At 39.5% G+C, this 23,137-nt stretch overlaps 1 protein-coding gene across 2 annotated transcripts in view; it reads left to right on the top strand.

Moving 5' to 3' along the window:
- The window catches only part of CHST9 (carbohydrate sulfotransferase 9), a 236,495-nt gene that overhangs the window by 32,745 nt on the left and 180,613 nt on the right, over positions 1 to 23,137 (top strand). For both annotated transcript variants that reach the window (XM_032421422.1, XM_032421423.1), the window contains exon 2: positions 6,772 to 6,982. In XM_032421422.1, the coding sequence (XP_032277313.1) occupies positions 6,877 to 6,982 (106 nt within the window). In that variant the 5' untranslated portion in view covers positions 6,772 to 6,876. The remainder of the gene's footprint in view (positions 1 to 6,771; positions 6,983 to 23,137) is intronic.

Raw genomic sequence — 23,137 nt, forward strand, 5'->3', positions numbered from 1 at the left:
AATACAATAGAATAAACACTAGAATAGACAAAAACAGAGACATGGGTAAATTAGAAAAATTGCTCAGAAAAATTAACCCAGATTACAGTTTAGAAAGAAAAAGAATGGTTAGTAATTTTCAGAGTGCTGAGAGAAAATAATTTTTAACCTCAATTCATATTTAACCATACCATCATTTCAGAATGAGGGCAAAAATAAGATAAGTTTGTACATACAGAATCAAAGATAATTTAACTATCAGATATTCACTAGAAGAAATATTTAAGGCTGTAGTTCAACAAGAAAGAAAGTGAACTAAGAAGGTGTAGCACTCAAAAATTAACACTGAACACAGAAATTGATACCAGCAACTTAATAATTAATAATAAATATTTCTTTTAAATAATTGAATTTAAACAGAAAATCTCAAACATGATCAGGATGAGGAAATAATTCAGTGTCTGTTTAAAGCATGCTGAAGTTCCTGTGAAAACTATAAACTATTAGAAAAATTCATAGCTAAGAAAGTTTTACTTTTTAATTTAAAGTACTGCTTAACTAACAAAACCTATGGATTCAAAGAAAGCAGAAAGGAACAGAGATAATTAGATAAGTTTAGGAAAACTCTAAGTCTAACACAAGGAGGATAAAAAACATTTAAAAAAAGACAAAATCAATTTAAATTACAAGATATTTAGAACTGAATGACAATGAAAATACTACACATAAAAAGGCAATTTGCCGCTAAAGTAGTTTTGGAGGAAATTCGTGGCCTTATATAAGTGTGTTTTATAAAAAAGAAAGATCTAAAATACATGAATTAATTTTCAATTAAAAGACTGAAAAAAAACCAATGGATATCCCTAAAGAAATGAAGTAGAACGAAGAAGGAAATAAAGATAGAAGAGATCAGTGAAAAAGAGAACAAACGAACCAAAAAAAAAAAAAGGAATTGCCATATACTTTTAAATAAAACAGACAAATCTCTAGCAAGAATGATCAAAGAAAAGAGAAAAGGCACAAATACATAATATTAGGAAAAGAGAGGTCTTTAAAATCATAAAATCCCATGAACAACTCTATGCCGGTACATTTGGAAACCAAAAGGAAATGATAATTGTGTGGGCAATGTAATTTTCTAAAGCTGACTCAAAAAAGTAGAATGAATAAACAAATAACCATTAACAAAATTAAACCAGTAATCAGATTCATTTCCCATCCCTCCAAGATAGGCCCAGATGTTCGTACAAACATATGACATTGGACCAATAGAACAGAATAATATCTAGAAGCAGTAACAAACATATATAAGAATTGGAAATACAACAAAATCAGCATTAAAAAAATCAGTAGTGAAATGATAACCTTAATTAAAAGAGTTGGACAAATGGTATCCATATGGAATAGATGCCTTACAATGAACACAAAAATAAATTCCAGGTGGATTCAACTACTAAATATGAAGAGCAGAACTTTGTAACTTTTGAAAGGAAATGCAGGAGAATAATTTTAATATTTGAGGATAAGGAATATTATCTTGAAAAATTCATAAAGAACACAAACTTGATTATCTCCCATCTCTACCATGCCCTAGCCTGCTTTGTGATTTGGGAGGCTCACCAGAATGTGCTGCATAAAAAGTCTCCCTGGCTTTTAGGGTTTGGGGGGCTTTTTTAGATTCCACATATGAGTGAGGTCATACAGTATTTGTCCTTCTCTGACTTCTTTCACTTAGCATAATGCCCTCGAGTTTCATCCATGTTGTCCCAAATGGCAGGATCTCCTCAGGCTTTCAACAGGGTTTGCCACACAGGAGTCACTGACATGGTCCTAAGGGCAGGAAGAAATTGAGGATGGGCAAGTGATGTTTCTGGTTCCCTCAACACCCCAATACAACATGTTGTCTGTTTCCCTGTGCAATAAATGACAGCTCTCGTCAGCCAGCCCTCTCCTCTCAGCCCCTCCAAGAATAGCTCTCTACTTTCTGTTTTCACTTCTAGGAGTGGTTGCTCTTCCTCACTCTTGGGAACCACTCTATCCTTTATTGGTTTCCCAGAACCCTGATCAGTCTTTGGAAATTGCCCCATTACTAACCTCTCCGCAATTTCATGCTCTTGAGTATATCCTGTGCTTTCTTTCAAGACTCTAGCTGATATATCAAGAAGGAAAGAATGACAAAATTTTATTTAAAACTTCTTCATAATAAGACAACCACGCCACCAGCAAGGGAAGGGAGTGGGGGAGGACGGGAGGCAAGAAAAAGTCAAACAAGAAGATTTTTGTAATGTCTATAACTGACAGAGAATCGCCCTCCCAAATGCAAAAGGAGCTACACATCAATAAGAAAAATGGGGAAGAGATACAAACAGGAAATTCATAGAGGAGGTAAGTAGAATAGGAAAAATCAAAACAAAATAAAACCCCAGGGGATTATAAATTTTCAGTTCCTACACCACCTGTGAGCCTCCCCACGTCTTCTGGCTTCCTGGGCAGCTGTGGGGGGAGAGTTGGCTGGGAGATGGGCACCGGAGACAATCGGGGCAGAGTGCTCTCTTCAGGCTCATCGGGGAATGACAGCAATAGGGCAGTCGCTGGAGGGGTTACAGAGGATGTCACTGGGGGATGAGGTTCAGGATAAGACCCAGGCTGGCGTGGTATTGATGGAGTTGAGTTTCACAGTAGTCTGGAAGAGATTGAGGCAAAGAATTATGGGTGGGGACAGATGGTAGTAAACTTGGTGAGGGCAGGTGGAAGATTGAAGAAGTTCATCCCTGATGGTCTCTTACTCGCTCAAGAGTATGAGGAAAAGGTAGATACTGGCAAGGACTGCTGAGGTCCTACTAAGGTGGAGGGTAAGGACGGATGATCTCCTGACTCTGGGGTTCTTCTACACCAAACTGGTCTATGCCAACTTGTTCCAAACCGTCCTCTCTACATTTCATCACTCCTTCCCTAAAATCGTAGACTTCTGCCCAACTGGACAACTCATAATTTCCTTTTAAATAAATTGCCTCCAGGGGCACCCCAGTGGCTCAGTCGGTTAAGTGTCCAACTCTTGATTTCAGCTCAGGCCATGATCTCAGGGTTGTGAGATTGAGCCCCGCGTAAGTGTGAAATTCTCTCTTTCCCTCTGCCCCTCCCCTCCACTGGTGCTCTCTCTCTCTCCAAATAAATAAATAAATCTCTAAAAAAATTTTAAAAATAAAAAAATAAATTGCCTCCATCTAATAATTAGCACGCTAAAGTCCTAAAATTCTTCTATTGGAAACCAGGGTTATTTAAAATAATTTGTCGAGTTTTATTGAGACATAACTAACATACAGCACTGTGTAGGTTTAAGATGCACAGCACCTTAAGAATAATAAGAATAGGGGCACCTGGGTGGCTTAGTCGGTTAAGTGCCTGCCTTCAGCCAAGGTCATGATCCCAGAGTCCTGGGATCGAGCCCTGGGAGCCCCGCATCGAGCCCCGGGAGTCCCACATCGTGCTCCCTGCTCCACGGGGAGCCTGCTTCTCCCTCTCCCTCTGCCTGTCGCTCCCCTGTTTGTGCGTGCGTGCTCGCTCTCTCTGTCAAATAAATAAATAAAATCTTTTTAAAAAAGAATAATAAGAATATGCTGTAATATTTTTAATCCATTCATCCATCAGTGGACAGAGGTTATTTCAATGTCTTGGCTATTGTAAATAACACTGCTATGAACGTGGGGGTGCAGATGTCTCTTTGACAAAGTTTTTTCATTTACCCAGAAGTGGAATTGTGGGATCATGGGGTAGTTCTGTTTTTAATTGTTTGAGGAGCCTCCATGCAGTTTTCCTTAAGCAGCTGCACCAGTTTACTGTCCCACCAACAGTGTGGACGGATCCCTTGTCTCCCCATCCATGCCTGCATTTGTTATCTCTTGTCTTTTTAATGGTGGCCATTCTAACAGGCTTGACGTGATATCTCATTGTGGTTTTGATTTGCTTTTCCCTGAGGATTAATGATGTTGAACATCTTGAATGATTTTAAAGCGTTGGAAAAGAGATAATGTAGTGAAACAATTGTTTTTACATATCTTTTTGTGTTAGTTTGGGATAAATCAATAGGATATGCGAATAAAATAAATATGTATTTTTTCTAACAAAGCCACATAGATTCCTCTTTCAGGATTTTAATAGTCCATATTTCTCCATTTGGAAGTTAGGACTAAGGATTTACAAGTACAACTAGAAAATTAGTTACTTTGCCTGTATTTTGTTATTGGAGCTCTGAATTCAGTTCAGTGCAATGCACACTGTTGAGTACCGGTTAGGTTCAAGGTACTGTGTTTATGACTGGGGAGAGGAAGGAGTTGAATGCAATACAGGAAGCCTCTGACCGTGGAAATGTATAATGCTTGTACATAAAATAGCATTATTCCAAGTAATTTCAATCTCCAGTAGTCTGCACTTTTCCTGCAGGCATAGAGATAGATGTATGATCTCCAAAAAGGTGTGTTTTCCCATCACAACTGACCTTCAGGTTTGCTTAAAGCAATACTGCTCCTCCTGCCTCACCTTTGTTTAATGAGAGCCATTTCCTAATGCCAACGTTGGGTTAATGGACTGAGATGGGAGAAAATCAAACGTATCTCTTCGTTTTACACCAGATTGCCTTTCTGCCTTGTGGCTTTAATCACTCAATCCTACTCACATCTGCCATAATAACAATTATGGCTTTTCTCCTGACTTCTTACCCAGGAGGATATGTCAGAGTAGACCAACATCTCCTGAAGAAAGGAAGGGCAAATTCTTCATCTCTTTCCAGCATCGTAGGTAATAATTTTCCTCTGCAAACCCTCAAGGAGTCTCTCTTCTGGCTTTTCACATCTACTATTCCCACAGGTTCGTGGCTCTGTTCTGATTTATGCATTTTCTTCTATCCTCTTTCTTCTGAGATAAATTTTAATTATGTAGACAGATTGTAAAAGTCTCTTTCTTCTTGTAAACAGCTATTTCTCTGTTAGTACTGGATTTTGTTTAACTGGTTTCTCCTAACTGAATCTTCCTGTGCACCCAGGAATTACGTCTGTTCGTTGTTTAACTGCAGCACCAAGACAAGAGAAAGCTGGCTTCTTGTAGTTTCCCTTGAGGGAGCCAATCTTGGAACACCTCAGATTGCAGCTCTCCCTCAGGAACTGTTCTTTGTTGCATATGTTTGGAAAGCCCATAAGATTTTAGCTTTGAATCAATATAAGAGCAAAGCACCACCCATCAAATAACAGTATGATGAGACTCTCAGTTCTTCTACTTATTTAAAAACTTACTCTACTAGCAAAATCAAGAAAATGCTTGAAATGCTCAAAAGCCCTCATGAAAAACTGTGGCCCCTTCCTCAGGTGATTCAGACAAGTGGATTCTAGAAAACTCCTCAGGTAATTCTAACAATCATTGCTCTTCCTCTGGCCCCTTCTGGGTAATAATTAAAATATAAAGAAAAAATGTATTTATATCATGACTTCTTTTGTTGTTCTGCATACACACTTTTAATTATTTGTTGGATTTGTGTGTTTTTTTAAGATTTAGTTTATTTATTTGAGAGAGAAAGCACAAGTGTGTAGAGGGGCAGAGGGAGAGGGAGAAGCAGACTCTCTGCTGAGCAGGGAGCCCAATGCGGGATTCATCTCAGGACCCTGGGATCATGACCTGAGACGAAGGCAGATGCTCAACCGACTGAGTCACTCAGGGGCCCTCACCAAACACCTCTTAAAAAGGCTAAATCAGTATTCTCCCAGAAGTTTTTGAGGCACATTTGGAGAAAAAAGAGATCATTTTTAGACACAGCAGTGCGTGTGATGTCCTCACAGTGAGAAAACATTCAGCTCATCCGAAAAGGAGGTGTGGTCTGTGGCCAGAGAACAGAGGCAAGGTCTTTGGCCAGTGTTAGATAAAAGCCATGACCTTGGCCTCATTAGCAGGACTATGTGAGCTCACCATGCAGGTGACTGCGTATTTGCATGGCAGTTCATGGGAAGCAGGGCTTCTTAACTTGGGTTCCAGTGACAATAGCTAAGCATCCTGCTCTTTATGCAAGATTTTGTGTGTGTTTATATTTGTCTAAGAGGGTTTGCATTTTCATTAGATTCTCAAACGTGGATGTGACTTACGAAAAGTAAAAGGGTAAGATTACACTAAATGAGATTGTTCTAAAACAAAGTCATTTCAATATTTCTTTAAGCCTTTCATTACGGAGGTAGTTTTCTGTAATCTGAGGTTGATTTCTGTACTCCCATGTTCTTATGGGAGAAGCCCTTTAAATCTGACCTTTTAATATTTATCCTTTTGTGCATTGGAGGGATTGTAAATGTACCCTTTCAGTTGGAGAAATCTATTACTTTTACATGAGAGGGAAATGATAGATTGAACCCTCCATTTTTATATATTTTTCAGTCAGGAAGTGATTTTCCCCCTTTATTCTATAAACATGTTTTTCAAAACTCCTTCAACAATCCACTCTGATAGTCTTCTTTCCCCTCGCAATCATTTTAAGGTAACCCGAGCCTGCTTTACTCTTTCCAGCATAGGGTGGCTTAAGTCTGGCTGTATTGCACCTAATTAAATGTGAGGGTGTTACTTATTAATGGTAGGATAATACATTCCTAAGTTTATGATAGAAAATTGCCATTCTAGGGACAATCTCCTACAGTCCCTTCTGTCTTCAGAGTGTTCCAGTTCACCTGCATCTTCACTAGCATTGATATGCTGCATATTTATGTTGTATTGGGAAAGAAATGTCATCAGCAAGGTACAATGTGGATTTTTAAAAAATTCTAGGTTACTTCATGGAAGGAGTGCTTAATAGAACAAGACAGGACCAAAGCTCTACGGAAAGACAAATCATGTGGTCTTCAGAAATGAGGAGAAAGGCAGCCATCTGAAATGGTCATGAACCCCAAACAAGTCTTCCTCTCGGTGCTCATTTTTGGAGTAGCAGGGCTTCTCCTCTTCATGTATTTGCAAGTCTGGATTGAAGAACAGCATACAGGTAATAATTCTTTTTTTCTATTTGTAATGGTCATTTTCAATGAAACAAGCTGTAGTGTTTACAGAACTATAGAATGTCACAGTATTTCCAATAACAACAAAAAATAGACACAAACTATAATCCCCAGCTCCTAAAAGAAAGGACGATTATGCAGTTCTGGTGGGCATTTGTTCCGTGGATGGGACAACACTTGGAATTTTTATTATATCAGTGGGGAAACAGCATGGCCCATTAGCCCAGCAAGGACTGCTTGTTAGAGAATTTGTCTACTCAAATGTGTAGCATGTGTCCTACCACTGATATGCATTGGGCACAAGTCTAAAGGGAAATAAATATACAACTAAAAATCTCCTTTAATTCCTTTTTGAGTTTTGTGTCAGTACTCAAAATTGGCATGGAAATTCTATAATACCTTTACTATGAAGCAAGAGTACACAAACCTTGTCTGTAAAAGATTAGATAGAAAATATTTTAGGTTTTGTAGACCATACCATTTCTATCACAGCTACTCATATCGTATCACATGAACAGCCATAGATTATATGTAAACAAACAGACCTGGCTGTGTTCAATAAAACTTTATTTACAAAAACAAATATTGGGCTGGATTTGGTCCACAAGCAGTAGTTTGCCAATTCCTTCTATACTTGTACTTTCATCATTCTAGTTTGCTGTTGCCATACATTCAAAACACTCAATTACTGTTAAAATGGATTATGTTTATAATGATTAAAGGAAATGTCTTAGAACATCACAGAAATATATACATATATGTGTTGTGAAAATCAATTGTTTTCCATGAGTAGAAATAGCCAATGGCTTATGACTCTTAAGGAAAATAAAGTAAAAACAGAAGAACAATTTCTTAATTGCTTCCAATTGTGGCCTATTTTTAAATCACTCTAGATATTAAGCCCTATTCTGAGGGGTGCCTGGGTGACTCAGTCAGTTAAGCCTCCGACTCTTGATTTCGGCTCAGGTCATGATCTCAGGGTTGTGGGATCAAGCCCCGCATCAGGCTTCTTGCTCAGCATGGAGTCTGCATGTCCCTCTCCCTCTGCTCCTCCCCCTGCTCTCTCTCTCTCAAATAAATAAATAAAATCTTAAAAAAAACTACTTTGAAAGATAATTCAATACTGAGTTACAAATACGATACTTTTTAAAGTTGTTTCCGTTTCTAAATCCCTTTCCTTGGATTATCCTCATATACACCTTAGATTTATTTAATTTATATAATAACTCTTGTGAAAAGAATTTGCATATAACTATTTTCTAGAGGATATGTAACATTGTCAAAACTTATACTTAATTCCCATTATAAGTTACATGAACTGTAATATTTTCTAAGTTTGCTATATTACTATAGTAATTTATCATAACTTATAATATTTCATGAAACCATCTATAATAAAATACAGAGGCTGATTTCTCTTGCAGTGGAGATCTTGTCACATAGTAAGCTCTCGGTGTTTGTTGAATGAGGGATAAAAAGGTGAATAAATAGATTGAAAACCCATTGCAGACTACAGACTGGAATGCAGCAAAAGAGGAAGAATCAGAGATCTCATCATTGGGTCGTTTGCTAATTCCATAGCCTCATAACAAAGTTCACAAGGGAAGTATCACAACAGGGTTCCAATCTATAAAAGAAAATATATTCGTATATACAGAACTCTGGGAGAAATGTAATGGTGTGATATTCTAAGTTTATAGATGAGAAAGCTGAGGCTTGGGTAGGCAAGGAACTTATCCCCGACCTCACGTGTGCAGGTCTAGGTGTAGAAGGAAGGCTCTGATTGTGTCTGTGCAAAGTCCATGCCATAGTATCAGTCTGGATACTGACTTGTAAACCTAAGCTATTCACAAGTTCATAGATGTGTAACCTCTTCTGCAAGTTGGATTCTTAATTGAGTTCCTAATTTTTCCAAGGTGGGAAATTATTTTCCCCAGTTACGATGGGCTTGTACTATAATAATATACTATAACTTAAATTGTATTTGTACTAATAATATACTATAACTTAAATTGTATTTGTAATTTGCTAGTACTTTCTCTGATTCTCTGTATGTCTTAAATAAATTGTATATAATATTTCATAATCTACTCATGATAGTGAGTGTAAATGTTAGAACCAAGATTCCTTTAGATAACTATCTTACTGAAGAAACATTTTATTATTTTTATTATTTTTCAATAAGACTTCCATCTGGACTTCTGCCTTATCCCAGACTAGTGCCCTGGGTTGTAATTCTCTGGTTTTCCAGGTAGACCGGTACATGTGTATTTTTATATGTGTTTTAGATAACATCAGAAGCATCAGTCATTTTTACAGGAAGTTTCTTTTTAAATCAGAAAATATCTGAATGTGTGCTTTGATGTTAAGTTAAAAATGAAAATTTTGTCTTTTGGACATTTTAGAACTGTCATTCAAAGAACTGTGGAGGATGAGTTTATTTTGGTTCCTGAGACCCTCTGTAAATAGAGCAGATTTTAAAAACTCTGAATGGTTTTTGATCTCATATACATTTCAGTTGTGTATGAGAACTCTTAGGTTCTTTTCATACCCTGTATTTGAGACCTTTAAAATCTAATAAGATCTGGGCTATTTTCTAAGAAGCCTTTCTAGTTTTCCTGGGTTTTTCTGTTAAAATAAAATGCTTTAGAGTTACAAAAAAATCTTAAATATGCTCTGATATGCTAGTAAAGATTATGAATAGACAAAATTTTTGGAGGTGAAGAGGAAAAATATGTGACAAAGAAAGTAAAATCTATCTAGTTATACAACAGAGAGTTCTATAATAACACCCATTTTGCAGTACCACACCAATTAAATTATGCATTTCTTTATGCTAATGTGGATGTATTATTATGAATTTTATTTTATAAATCTTTTCCCCTAAGTTGTTAAGAATGCAAGTTTCATATTCAAAAGAATCTTGAAAATCTCAGATCTACTTTTAGCTGTGTGACCCTGGGCAAGTCCCTTAGCCTCTCTGTACTGCAATTTCCTCATCTGTAAAATGGGGATTACAATGTTTTCCATGTAGGGTGGCAGGGAGGATGAAAGGAGACTTAGCATGATGCCTGGCAAGTAGTAGGGAACAATGAATGTGAACTGTTATTCTGGAAATGATGCAGAACACCTGAGGACTAGCTTTTTTGGAGTTATCATTACTAAGACTCAGCCACAATTCAGGAAAACAATCTTAAGCTTGGGCCTTGCATGATTTAAAAAAACAAAAAAAGGGCTCAGTACCAACTCCAGTTAAAACAGTTAGGACAGTCTAACTGGCACAGAGCCAGCGTGTTTCACAGTGTAGGAATTGGAAGGAGGATGATCCAGTTGAGTGCAGAGAGGAGAGTTGGTGTCCAAAAGGATCTCTGGTCTAGGCAGGGTGCCTCCAAGGTCAGGGTATCCGTTCATTCAATAGCATTTTCTAAAGACTTAACGATCATAGGTGCCACACTGGTGAATACCCAGCTATAGTCGGGAACCAGCTAGAACCCCCGTTCTCAAGGCAACTCGAGTCTCATGGACTGTAAGGGAGAAAATGGCCTTGAGTTCAGGCCAAGGTGCTGGTGCAAAAGGACGGTCCATTGTGACAGAAGAGACGGGCCCTCCAGGATGCTGCACAATAATGAGTTGGGACCAGAAGAAAGGGCCCGATCGGTCGTCAGTGATGGCATTGCTGAGCTGATGGTAGAAGCGCTGGGCATGGTGTGTGTTGGGGGCGGGGGGGTGGGCAGGGTTAGCAGGCATAGAGCACCAGAGCAGAACAGATACATCTGCCGGAAAGATGCGCTAATGGTGAAGGCCAATTCAGGATAAATCACAAGAATGGGTCACTTTTCCCCAGCGACTGTTGAAATTTGCAATTTGGTGCCCTCTTCCTCCAGGTAGAAGGTTAGTGCTAAAGAGAACAAATACCAAAAGGTGTGATACATAAGTGTTTGCTACGTGCAGTTAGACGTGGTGAGGACCCTATCCTAATAGGGTCAGAATCTCAGCTTTAGAAAAGAATGTATAGATCATCTTGTATACCATCTAATTTTTTAAAAATATAAGTCAATTATATGACTCTCTTGTTTAAAATGTTTCAGTTATATCTTATTCTTTTCAATAAAAACTTCTCCCTGGGACGCACAGAGCTGTGTGGGGTGTAGCTCTGCCTGCCTCCACGGCCTCACCCTCCCTTCCCTCAAAGTGTTTCCCGGCGTCACCCCTGGTCTCTCAGCAAACCAAACCCTTTGCTGGCTCAGAGCTCTCAACGCTCACTGTTTCAGAAGCTGGGATGTTCTTCTCCCAACTCTCGCCTGTCCCGCCTTGGCTCAGATGTCACCTGCCTTGATCAAAGCAGCCAATCAGCCAAGCACCCCATAGCCAATCAAGTCAGCACCCCCATCTTATTCATTTCCATCACCGAAATGTTCCTAATCAGCAACTACCTCATTTTAGTATTTGTTCTCGTGTTTATTGTCTGCATCGGGTGCTGTTTTACAAGTTCTATGAAAACAGGGACCTTGCCTGTCTTACCTACCTTGGTGTCCTCATTCCACAGCATGGAACACGCATGTGGTAGGTGCTCAATAGTATTGGTGTATGGGCGGATACCTAATGCTTCTTTTGGTTTTTCAGCATCCAGCGAAATGACTACATAGACTGTGTTTGAATATTTCTGGGGGCAAAGAATCCACTACTCCTCCAGGCATGCCCTCAACTTTATAGCCACCTCCTTGGAAAGTTCCATATGTTAAGCCAGAACTTGCCTCCCTAAATTATGCTTACTCATCCTAGCTGTGTTCCTGGCACTGGCTCACTCTTCTTCCATAGCATGGCCAGATCATTTTCATGGCAAATGAAACCCCAGTTTTTTTAACCATTTTTGTGAGAAAATGATCCAGGTCCCTCTCCTTTGAACCATTAACACTTACCCTTTATCTCTTTTAAAATATGATGTATGTTATTCTTGTATGAAACCTGTGTTAGAAATGTACACCTTTAATAAAATCCCTCGTTACGTAGTGAAGTTATGTACACATATTTTAAATATGCCAACTAGTGAAAAATCAAACAGATCCCACCAAATAACTTATGTTACTACTTTTCTTGAGGTTTTCCAGAATCAAATTTAGTCTCATCTGTTCCAAACTAAAATTGTTCCCTGGATTTATCTGACACTGTAAAAATCTATCTAAACAACTTCTGAGCATTTTTATTCAGGACCATTTTTTTAAATAAATCTATTTAAACTAAAAAGAAAACAAAAACAGTTCACTTTTTTCTCCCCACCCCTCCTCCCCCAACCTTTGGCAACTACCAGTCTATTCTCTGTTATCTGTGAGCTTGGGTTTTTCTTAATTTTTTTTTTTTTTGGTTCCACATGTAAGAGAGATCATACAGTATTAGCCTTTCTCTGTCTGACTTATTTCATTTGCTTAATACCTTCAAAGTCCATCCATATTGCAAATGGCAAGATTTCATTATTTTTTATTGCTGAGTAATACTTTTTATTCATTCATTGATGGACACTTAGGTTATTTCCATTTCTTGGCTACTGTAAGTAATGCTACAGTGGACATAGGGGTACATGTATCTTTTTGAAGCAATGTTTTCATTTTCTTTAGATAAATACTCAGAAGTGGAATTGCTGAATCATATAGTAATTCTATTTTTAATTTTTTGAGGAACCTTAATACTGCTTTCCATAGTGGCTGTACCAATTCATTTTCCTACTAATAGGGAACAAGGGCTCCCTTTCCTCCACATCCTTGCCAACACTTGTTATTTCTAGACTTTTTGAGAAATAGTCATTCTAACAGGTGCGAGGTGATATCTCACTGTGGTTTTGATTTGCATTTCCCTGAGGATTAAAGATGTAGAACATCTTTTCATATGTCTGTTGGCCATCTCTATGTCTTTGGAAAAATGTCTATTCAGATCTTCCAATTTTTTAATCGGATTGTTTGGGGTTTTTTTGCTATTGAATTGAGTTCTTTTTTTAAAGATTTTATTTATTTATATGAGAGAGAGAGGGCACGAGCAGGAGGGAGGGGCAGAGGGAGAGGGAGAAGCAGACTCCCCACTGAGCAGGGAGCCCGATGTGGGACTCGATCCCACGCCCCTGGGATCATGACCTGAGTCGAAGTCAGACAGCTTAACCGACTGAGCCACCCAGGCACCCGAATTGTTTGAGTTCTGTATTTATTTTGGATATTAGCCCCTTATCAGATGTCTGATTTGAAAATATTTTCTCCTATCCAGTAGGTTGCCTTTTCATTTTGTTGATGGTTTCCTTTGCTGTGCAGAAGGTTTTCAGTTTGATGTAGTCCCACTTGTTTATTTTTCTTTTGTTGCTTTTGCTTTTGGTGTTAGATTTTAAACATCATCCAAGACATATATCAGGGAGCTTACTACCCTACACTTCCTTCTAGTTTTATAGTTTCAGGTCTCATATTTAGGTCTTTAATCCATTTTGAGTCGATTTTTGTGTACGGTATAAGGTAGTAGTCCAGTTTCATTCTTTTGCATGAGGCTGTCCAGTTTTCCCAACACCATTTATTGAAGAGACTATCCTTTTCCATTGTATATTCTTGTCTCCTTTGTCGTAAATTAGCCATATAAGCGTGGGTTTATTTCTGGGCTCTCTATTCTGTTCCATTGAGCTATATGTCTGTTTTTATGCAAATACTGTTTTATGCAAATACTGTTTAGCTTTGTAATATAGTTTGAAATCAGGGAGCATGATGCCTCCAGCTTTGTTTTTCTTTATCAAGATGGCTTTGCCAAGACTAATAATTTGTTGGGTTTTTTATTGATAGTATTTTTACATGATTACCTTAAACAGAAACTTGTTTGACTTTTCTTTCATACCTCTAAGTAGACATTTTTTCCTGATTTCTACTAGTTTCTTTCTGATTTACACTAAATAAGTAGTGGTATCTGAATTTAGTTTAAGGTTCAACATTAGCATCTAAGCTAAGAATTATCAGCTAATATATGAATTATCATAGCTAGCATAGGAAAGACTCATATAGCTATAAACCCACCTTCTCAGAACTCGTTGTCACCAATCCAGGCTCTTGTAGGACTGATACCCAACCTACTTAGCCTGAAAGTATGTTCTTTTGGTCAGTGATGTAGACTTCTCGTAGATCGGGGTTCTATTCAGATCCTACATTCTATTATCAATGGCAACGTAGCCAAAAAACAAATAGCTACTTTTAATATTTTCTTCTGCTAATGTTAGACCCAGGTTTTGTTTTAACCCTCATACGTGTGTGTGAAGGTGAAACATAGTAGCTACAAGCTTCTGATTTGAGGCAAAGTAAAGCCACCTTATTGCTTTTTCTCAGACAATTGCTTCAGAAACTCATAAGCAACCTGGCATCGTGCTTTGGTATTTCTAAGGAGATTTCATCTTGCTTTTTTTTTCAAACTAAGTATATTTTGTGGCATCTGAAGTTTTGCAACTAGACTGGATTGACATAATTCTTTTCTCTGGAGTCTCTCTGATGAGAAAGTATGTTCTTTTCCTCCAAAATCAAGCTGTTCATCCTGGTTGTGGTGTTGCTGTATTGAAATTGTATTTTCTCCCAGGGGATCTTTGTATACCTGAGCTGAAGCAAAGCCACTTATAACATGGAAGGACTTTCTCTTTACAGTCAATCACATACTCAGGAAAATAGAATTGTTTTCTTTAAAAAAAAAAAAATCACTCATTGATTTACTCCCTCCACTTTTGATGAGGATGGCAACCATTTTTTAAAAAGATCTATTTATTTATTTGACAGAGAGAAAGAGAGGGCCGTGGGGAGGGGCAGGGGGAGAGGGGGAGGAAGAGAGACTCCCAAAGAGACTCCATGTGGAGCAGGGAGCCTGACGCAGGGCTCGATCTCACGACCCTGAGATCACGACGTGAGCCAAACCAAGAGCTGGATGCTTAACCAATTGCACCACTCAAGTGCCCCTGCAGCCATTTTTTTTTTTTTTTAATCAAATGAGCACCTGCTCTCAAGGGCAGGGAGCTTATATGCTGGTCACCAGTATATATCCATCCTTCTTCCCAACTTCCAGGTCCTGACTTCAATCCTCACTTCACTGTGTACCCCCAGTGCCCTCCAAATTCAGGGTTATTCTTATTCACCCAGCCACCTGTAACTTGCTTCACCCGAGGGATTTTGCCTGGCCTTTCTGCTCCAGCCTTCTGAGTCTGCTGTGTTCCTGGGTGCTTTAGCCTCATACCCCAGAAACCATACTACTAGAAATGAAGGAGTAGTATTGTCAAAGTTGCTTAATTTTCTGAAATTGAATAACATTCAGCAGCCAAGCTTTGCTACAGGGTCAATCCAGTCAACATAGATTTTTAAAAGTCTAATAATAAGATGAATACATTTGTTTCCAAATATGTTTTCAGCACAGGAAAACAATAATGCTATTGCTTCAGCTTAGCACTCACCCTACTTCAGAGTGCTGTCCTCTGCCTCCGTTTCTTTTGGGGGCTCCTTCTCGCCTACATTGTCTACAGAGTCAGAGCAGACGCTGCCGTATTACAGCGGAACGCTTCATTTGGCACGCTGACAGGCGCCTGGCCAATACGAGGCCCATCTTTCGTAGTACACCACACATTGTGGTGACAACAAATGGCTAGTCCAAGGAATGGGTGGCCGATGCAAGTTTAGCCAATGATTCCCTTTCTTGGGATTTTGGTTTTCAATACCAGGAGAATGGGCACGAGTGCCTAACCTGTATGGTACAAAACTCAGAAGCACGTGTGGCTGTTTCCTACCATGCAGGCCAGAAGAGCTGACGATACTAGGCTGGAGACAGAAGAAAAGCAGTCAGGAGGAGAAGAGCAAAGCTGTGGACGAGCCTCAGCAAGTGTTTTTGTTCCTGAACCAGCTTATCCCAAGATTCAACCCTGCTGCTGCCTGGTACTTCAGGTGGCTTGTAGGGGCAGAAAACTTTTTCCCTTCTTCCCTTCTCAGTTCTTTGGCTGGCCTAATAATTACATCGACATAAAACAGATTAACAGGAGAAAAAAACTGAATTTCATATGTAATAGAGCCCCATAAAAATATGAGACTCAAAGAAATGACCAAAGAAGGCAGCTTTTTTTTTTTCCAGTTCATTCTTTGTTGTGGTTGTTGTTCTTTGAAATTCTTTATTTAAATTCAATTTAGTTAACACATAGTATATTATTAGTTTCAAGGGTAGAATTTAGTGATTCATCAGTTGCATATAATACCCAGTACTCATTCCATCAAGTGACCTCCTTAAAGTCCATCACCCAGTTACCCCATCTCACCACTCCTCCTCCCCTCCAGCAACCCTCAGTTTGTTTCCTAGAGTTCAGCATCTCTTATGGTTTGCTTTCCTCTCTATTTTCATCTTACTTTATTTTTCCTTCCCTTCCCCTATGTTCATGTCTTTTTTTGTTTTGTTTTAAGATTTTATTTTTTTTTATTTTTTTAACAGAGAGAGACACAGCAAGAGAGGGAACACAAGCAGGGAGGGTGGGAGAGGGAGAAGCAGGCTTCCCGCGGAGCAGGGAACCTGATGTGGGGCTCCATCCCAGGACCCTGGGATCATGACCTGAGCCGAAGGCAGATGCTTAAAGACTGAGCCACCCAGGTGCCCCTGTTCATGTTTTGTTTCTTAAATTCTACATATAAGTGAGATCATATGATAATTGTCTTTCTCTGATTGACTTACTTTGCTTAGCATAATACCCTCTAGTTCCATCCATGTCATTGGGAATGGCAAGATTTCATTCTTTTTGATGGCTGAGTAATATTCCTGTGTGTGTGTGTGTGTGTGTGTGTGTGTGTGTGTGTGTACCCCACATCAAGAGGCAGCTTTTATAACTTTTAGACAAACAATATATATGTGAAGAATTGACAAGACACAGGTTTGGGCTTGGGGTAGTAAGTTGGTAAAGATGTCACAAGGTTTGCTTATATGGTCTTCTCAGCACTGAATTCCCTAACTCTGGTGGTAAGAATGCCTTCTACCCTCCTGGTACAGGGAGGGTACCTTTCGCATAGGAGTTATATTTCCTGATTTCAGGGGAAAAAAGGAGGGTACCTTCCTGTACCAGCTGTTTCTTCTTCTTTTTTTTTTTTATTGTAGTAGAGCTGACTTATGATATTATATTAGTCCCAGGTGTACAAAAATAGTGATTTGACAATTCTGTAGCACCAGCTGCTTCTTAAGTAAGTTTAATTCAAAATAGTCAATATGCCAAAGGGACGTACTTTGGGGTGACATACTCTGAACCCCTGTAAGCTCAAATTGGGTTTCTGTCACCGGTAGCTCAAACAGTCCTAACAAACACACTCTGGCTCTCATATCTTCTTCTTTCCCACCCTCCGTAAGTAGCCATCTTTCTCAAAGCAGGATTACTGAAAGGAGCCTTCATGAGGCTCCTTTATACCATGGACCACAAGATGCCGCCTAGTTCACTGCTGTGCCCTAGTGTCTAGCATGGTGCCTGGTACATAGTAAGTGCTCAGCAAATCCTTGCTGAACGAGTCAACCCACACCGAGGAGCAAGCTCAACTAAACTTGGAAGACAAGCGAGGCTGGTACTTAACTTTGGATTTTTCAGAAGTTACAGTGTTTGGTTTAGCGGGGATTTTCTCCAGGATATCCTGGAATGCCTTCTTTGAGGTTAGGAATGTGTTACTTGGAGAGGCTTATTTTTCCTTCCGCCGTGGTTTGTTTTTAACAAAGGCTGGATCATCATTTGGCAGACATGTTGTTGGGAAAAGTCAAAACCTGAGTGAGGAATTGCAGAAGATAAGACTTTTTAAGGTCCCTTATCATGGTAAGTCCCCTGGGGCTGTCATTTTGGGTCTGAAGAAGAACCTAAGAAACAAAGCCCGGGGCGCCTGGGTGGCTCAGTTGGTTGAGCGACTGCCTTCGGCTCAGGTCATGATCCTGGAGTCCCTGGATCGAGTCCCACATCGGGCTCCCTGCTCGGCAGGGAGTCTGCTTCTCCCTCTGACCCTCCCCCCTCTCATGTGCTGTCTCTCTCATTCTCTCTCTCTCAAATAAATAAATAAAATCTTTAAAAAAAAAAAAAAAAAAAAACTTTAAAAAAAAAAAAAAAGAAACAAAGCCCGTTTCAGGAGTTGTCCATTTTGGGGGTAGTAGTATGTAGCAGCAAGCACTGAGCTCTCACTACTCACTTCTGTCCTGTTTCGTGGTTTTGAACAGGTTAATTCGTCTCTCCAGAGTATGGGTTTTTTTCCTTCTCTGATTTCCACACCTTGTTCCTTGCACCATTCTAAAGTTGATGTTTATCATGACAGTCCTCTGCATGTCTCTATAATTTTAACACATATGTATTCCTTGTTCATATTTTTAGCTTATCTATAAAAGGTGTCTATCTGTATATACCCTTGTGCAACGTGCGTCTCCACTTCAACATTAGGTTTTTAAGATTTATTTGTATTAACATATTGCACCTCTATTACACCTCTTTCGTTAATCCAACTACCATATAATATTTCATCATGTGAATATGCTGTAATTGATGTATCCATTCCCCAGTTGGGGTGCATAAAAGTCGTTTCTAATTTTTCGCTATCACACAAATTCCTACTAAGAACGTTCTTGTATGGTATCTTTGTCCACGTGTCGGAGAGTTTTCTATAAGGGCTCAAATTGCATATTATCCAAAATAACATCCCCTTCAAGATTCTATGATTCCATATTGTATCTTCTCTTCTCCTCACACAAATGAAAATTGGGACCTCTTAAAATACCACAAATGTTAAATGATAAATCTTAGTAAAATGGATACAGAAATATTTATTTGGAAACACAGATTTCCATTTAGAATTATGGATGGAAAGATACAAATAGAGAGCACAGAACCTGCTCTCACAATGCTTCTTGCTTATTGATATGCCAACAGAGTAGTTAACAGTTCATCGAGAATCAATTAAAATAATTACTAGGTCATTAGTGTGGACTTTGAGTGTGAGCGTAAAGACCTACTCACTAAATAATTCATGGCGATAGGCAGGTTGACTCCTTCCTGTTAGTATTGATCTGGTATGTAATACCACCCAGTCCAAAATCTCTCATTTTCCTAATAAAAATAAACTCAACTGCTAAAGCGTCATCTAATCCCAGCCTTCTTTCATAAAGGAGCAACTCAAAGGCTTAAATTTGTATCACCAATAATAACAAAACTGGCTCTAAAACATGCTTCCTGATAACTGTGTATTTTCCATGCAATGCTCTTCCCCTTTCCCTTCTGGTGTTTTCCTCCTGCCTTCCCTCTGAGATGGTTTTTTCCTCCTGCCTTCCCCTTTCTTCCTGTGCCTCTTGGACTCAGAATACTTTTGAATTACTGATTTGTTTCCTAAAGTGTCTTGAACATAGCCATTCCAAAACCCAGTTGAGAAGTCTAGCAACCAGATGCCTCACCAGGAGCAAGGATATGATTTCTGTTCTCCAACTGAAAAAATCTGCCTTCACTGAGAAGACCTTTAGTGCTGTAATAGCCCCAGACTTCAAAAGTAATTTCACAGTGCAGAACCAATGTCTTTGGAAGCAATGTATTCTACATTTCTTTTCATCACAGGTTGAAGAGGTAGAAAATTTAAAAAGTAAACGGGGATTGTTTCTAAATAGAATTTAGTTTTCATTAAGTGTTCTCTCTTGTTTCCCTAAGTCACAGATTACCAAAAGTTATACTGAATTGTATATAGGAGATTGAAAGTAACTATGTGCTAATCAAACAGAATTAATCACTAGTCTCCCCTTTACTATTCTCCAGCTTTTAGCTCCATCTCTTGTGGAGTGAGTCAGCCTAGGTTGTAAACATTGGCTTTCATCTCCCCAAACTGGAGGCCCACTGAGAGTCAGGACCACAGAAACATAGGAGACCCCAGTTAAGATGTCAGTGGGAAGAATTGGGATAGAGATTCCAGAGACAGGACAGCTGACAGTTTATGCATGACTCACAATGTATCCATCTTTGGTGTCATCATAACCCTCTGGATCTGTTTGTGAACTTCGTGGCTCTAGATATTTCATTTTGCATCTTCTGAAGAATTAAACAACTTTTGAGTGATTATTCACATGAAACAGTCACAGAGGGATATATGTATGACCCCCAAATCATTTAATTAATGATTATCATATAATGGAACTGTATCTTCCCAATAGAATAGCTATATGCACTCGCCAGGCCCCCCAACTTTTCGAGGCCCAGAGTGTTGGGGGAAAAATGTGCTTTTCATGGAGTCACATAATGAATTTGGAATACTCTTGTGTGAGTGTTTTGCTCAGGTCATGAAGAAGCCTCATCAACTCACTGTTCACAAAAGATTACATTTCATGGTGTCATTCCTCAAGATCAGTCGGGCTGTCTGTTTTTATCTCTGGCAACTACAGACTGTAATAGAAAATTACATGAGACAGTTTGGTATAGGAGAAATGGATGGGCTCTTAATGTTGCCTGCCTCCTCTGTTCCCTATTGAGGTTTTTCTCTCCTATTTTCCAGAGAGACAGTTTCTGAAATGTTATTCTCTTCAGCCCTCCAAGCATGTCATCTCCCTGATGTCTCTCTGCCGATCGCCCCTCCTCCTACTTCACAGAAAAGAGATAGCATCAGAGGGAACTCTCAGAGCTTCCTGCTAACAGTAGTGCTACAGAAGTAGACTTCTCTACTTCCACCCCATCTCTAGCTCTTCTCTTAGTTTCTTTCTTCCTCCACCATCTTCCTCCTCCTCCTCCTCCTCCTCCATCTTCCTCCTCTTCCTACTTCCTCCTCCTCCCCCATCTTCCTCCACCTCCATCTTTCTTCTCCTCATCATCCCACTCATATTCTGTCTCCCAAGGCATCTGCTTCTTCAGTGATCTTGCCCATCTTCTATATATTCTCTTCTTCCATGTCTTCATCACTTTCTCCAGCACTTCCTTATATCTGTATTTCTACATGGTTCAATCTCACCCATCTAAAATACACAAGTCAAATATCTGATCTTTCAACCACCATTTCCCTCTTCCCCTAATCTACTTCCTCCCCTTTAACGTGTTAAAAGAATTTTGTGTAATCACTATCTCCACTTGATTACTCTCTCCTCACTCTCCCCTCGCTGCAGTCTGCCCCCATCAACCACTGGTCCCAGTAACCTGCTGCCATAACATCCACTAAGTCTTGCCCAGTCCTCCTCATCTTGGCTCTCTGCGGCATTAGACACCAGAGGCCCTCAAATGCCACCTTCCCTTGACGTCCACGAGGACAGGCTCTTCAAGTTTTCCTGCTCTCTGGCTGCATCCTTAATTCCCTCTTCAGACTACTGCTACAAAGCCGAACTCTTATTTTTCTCCGAAGTCTGTCCCGTTTCACTATTGAGGCAGTTGCCCCACCAAAAGACCTTGTTGCCATTGGGGATGCTTCCAATTTCCTTGTTCCTCCTCCTGGGTGAAAGCTCTTCTGGGCCCTTCAGTGGCTCCTGGGAAAAACCTAACCTCCATAATTTGGCTGTCAAGGCTCTTTGTGATATGACCCCTCCTTAACTCTCTAGGCTCATGTCTGCACGTGTTGCATTTATTCTCTAGCTGTGTTACATTCCTTCCCGCTGCTTGAACTGGCCATCAGGTGTGTCACACCACCTTCAAACCACTAGGCCACGAGATCTATGGGGGTGGCACTAGCAGCCCCTTTCACTGTTGCGTCCCCCCTGTGTCTCGCAGGTGCTTCCTTTGGCCATGAGAGGTAGGATTTCACCAACTCGACTGGAAAATATTGAGTTAGGGATTTTGGAGAAGAAATACTGGCATATGTCTTCTCTCTCAGGTGCATATACATCAGCCCCTCAACTTGGACAACCATGAAAATGACGTTTTCCTTTGGTGCCTATGAGAATCCACCATATGATGGCATGGAAGGAAAAGCCCATGATTGTACTCTGTCGTGGTGACATGCTTCTGCAAAGCTTTATCATGCATCATTTTAGTGATAATGTAGTCAAATTTTAGTATAATTTAATTTTCTGGCTTTTCTCTATAATAAATTTTAATTTACATGTTAGTTATTAAACTTCTGTTCTTTTACTTAGTGCCCTCACTTGTCTTATTTTCTCAATTTTACCCTTCTGAAATTTCTTTATTTTCCAGAACACTCACTTGGGTAGTCCATCCGTGTGGCACACAGCACAAAATTATTATCCACAGGGGGCGCCTGGGTGGCTCAGTCGGTTGGGCATCTGACTCTTGATCTCAGCTCACGACATGATCTCAGGGTTGTGGGATCGAGCCCCAAGTTGGGATCCATGCTCAGCGCGGAGTCTGCTTCTCTCCCTCTGCCCCTCCCCCACAAATAAATAAATAAATCTTTTTAAAGAGTTATTATCCACAGTATCAGTGATTTTTAAAAGCCAATAAAGAAGACTGTGGGAGCAGAGTTGACACCCGTGACACTGACAGCTATCATATCTGGACGCTTCCCATTTGTTTGGACCCCATCTCAGAGAAAGAACAAAATGATCCTGTTCAGATGCCATTTTCTTCTTTTCAAATGACATTTAGCTGGTGTGTGGGCGGCTGCTGGCTACATAGTTAGCTAAGAATCTTGATGGAGAGAGAATTTACCTCATTAATTTTTCAAAAACTGAGAAGGCCAGAAATCGACATCAAAAATGGTTCAGATGTATTCAGAGAGGAAGTGATGGAGAGGCAAAACGTCCAGCTTACGGTGCCGGGGCCGTGCACTGCGCACAGCGCTCGTGGAAATGCCTGAACGTGCTCTTAATGAAAACATCACAATGATAAACGTAGAATTCTAGAACGCTTATCGTATACCACGTGGGCAAAGTCACAATTAGTAGTTGTTTGCAGATGGAAAAGAACACACATACATATTTATATATTGCATGGTCCTAGGGACAGCTTTCACATTATTTTAATAACCAATTTATCATGAATTATTAGTTCCTATAAATTAGGCTCACACAATTGTGCATTTTTTGTAATGTGAAATATACTTAAAAATACGAATGATTTTAATCATAAAATTTTCACAGGGGTTTCTCCGTGACCCACCGCATAATAATTAGCTAAGACATAGTTAGTGACACTAAGAAAAATTCTCAGTTTAAAAAAAATCTTCAGATGCACAAAGCCAAAGAGTATC

This window comes from Phoca vitulina, unplaced genomic scaffold (genome assembly GCF_004348235.1).
Source record: "Phoca vitulina isolate PV1807 unplaced genomic scaffold, GSC_HSeal_1.0 scaffold24, whole genome shotgun sequence".
In the NCBI taxonomy this organism is placed as follows: Eukaryota; Metazoa; Chordata; class Mammalia; order Carnivora; family Phocidae; genus Phoca; species Phoca vitulina.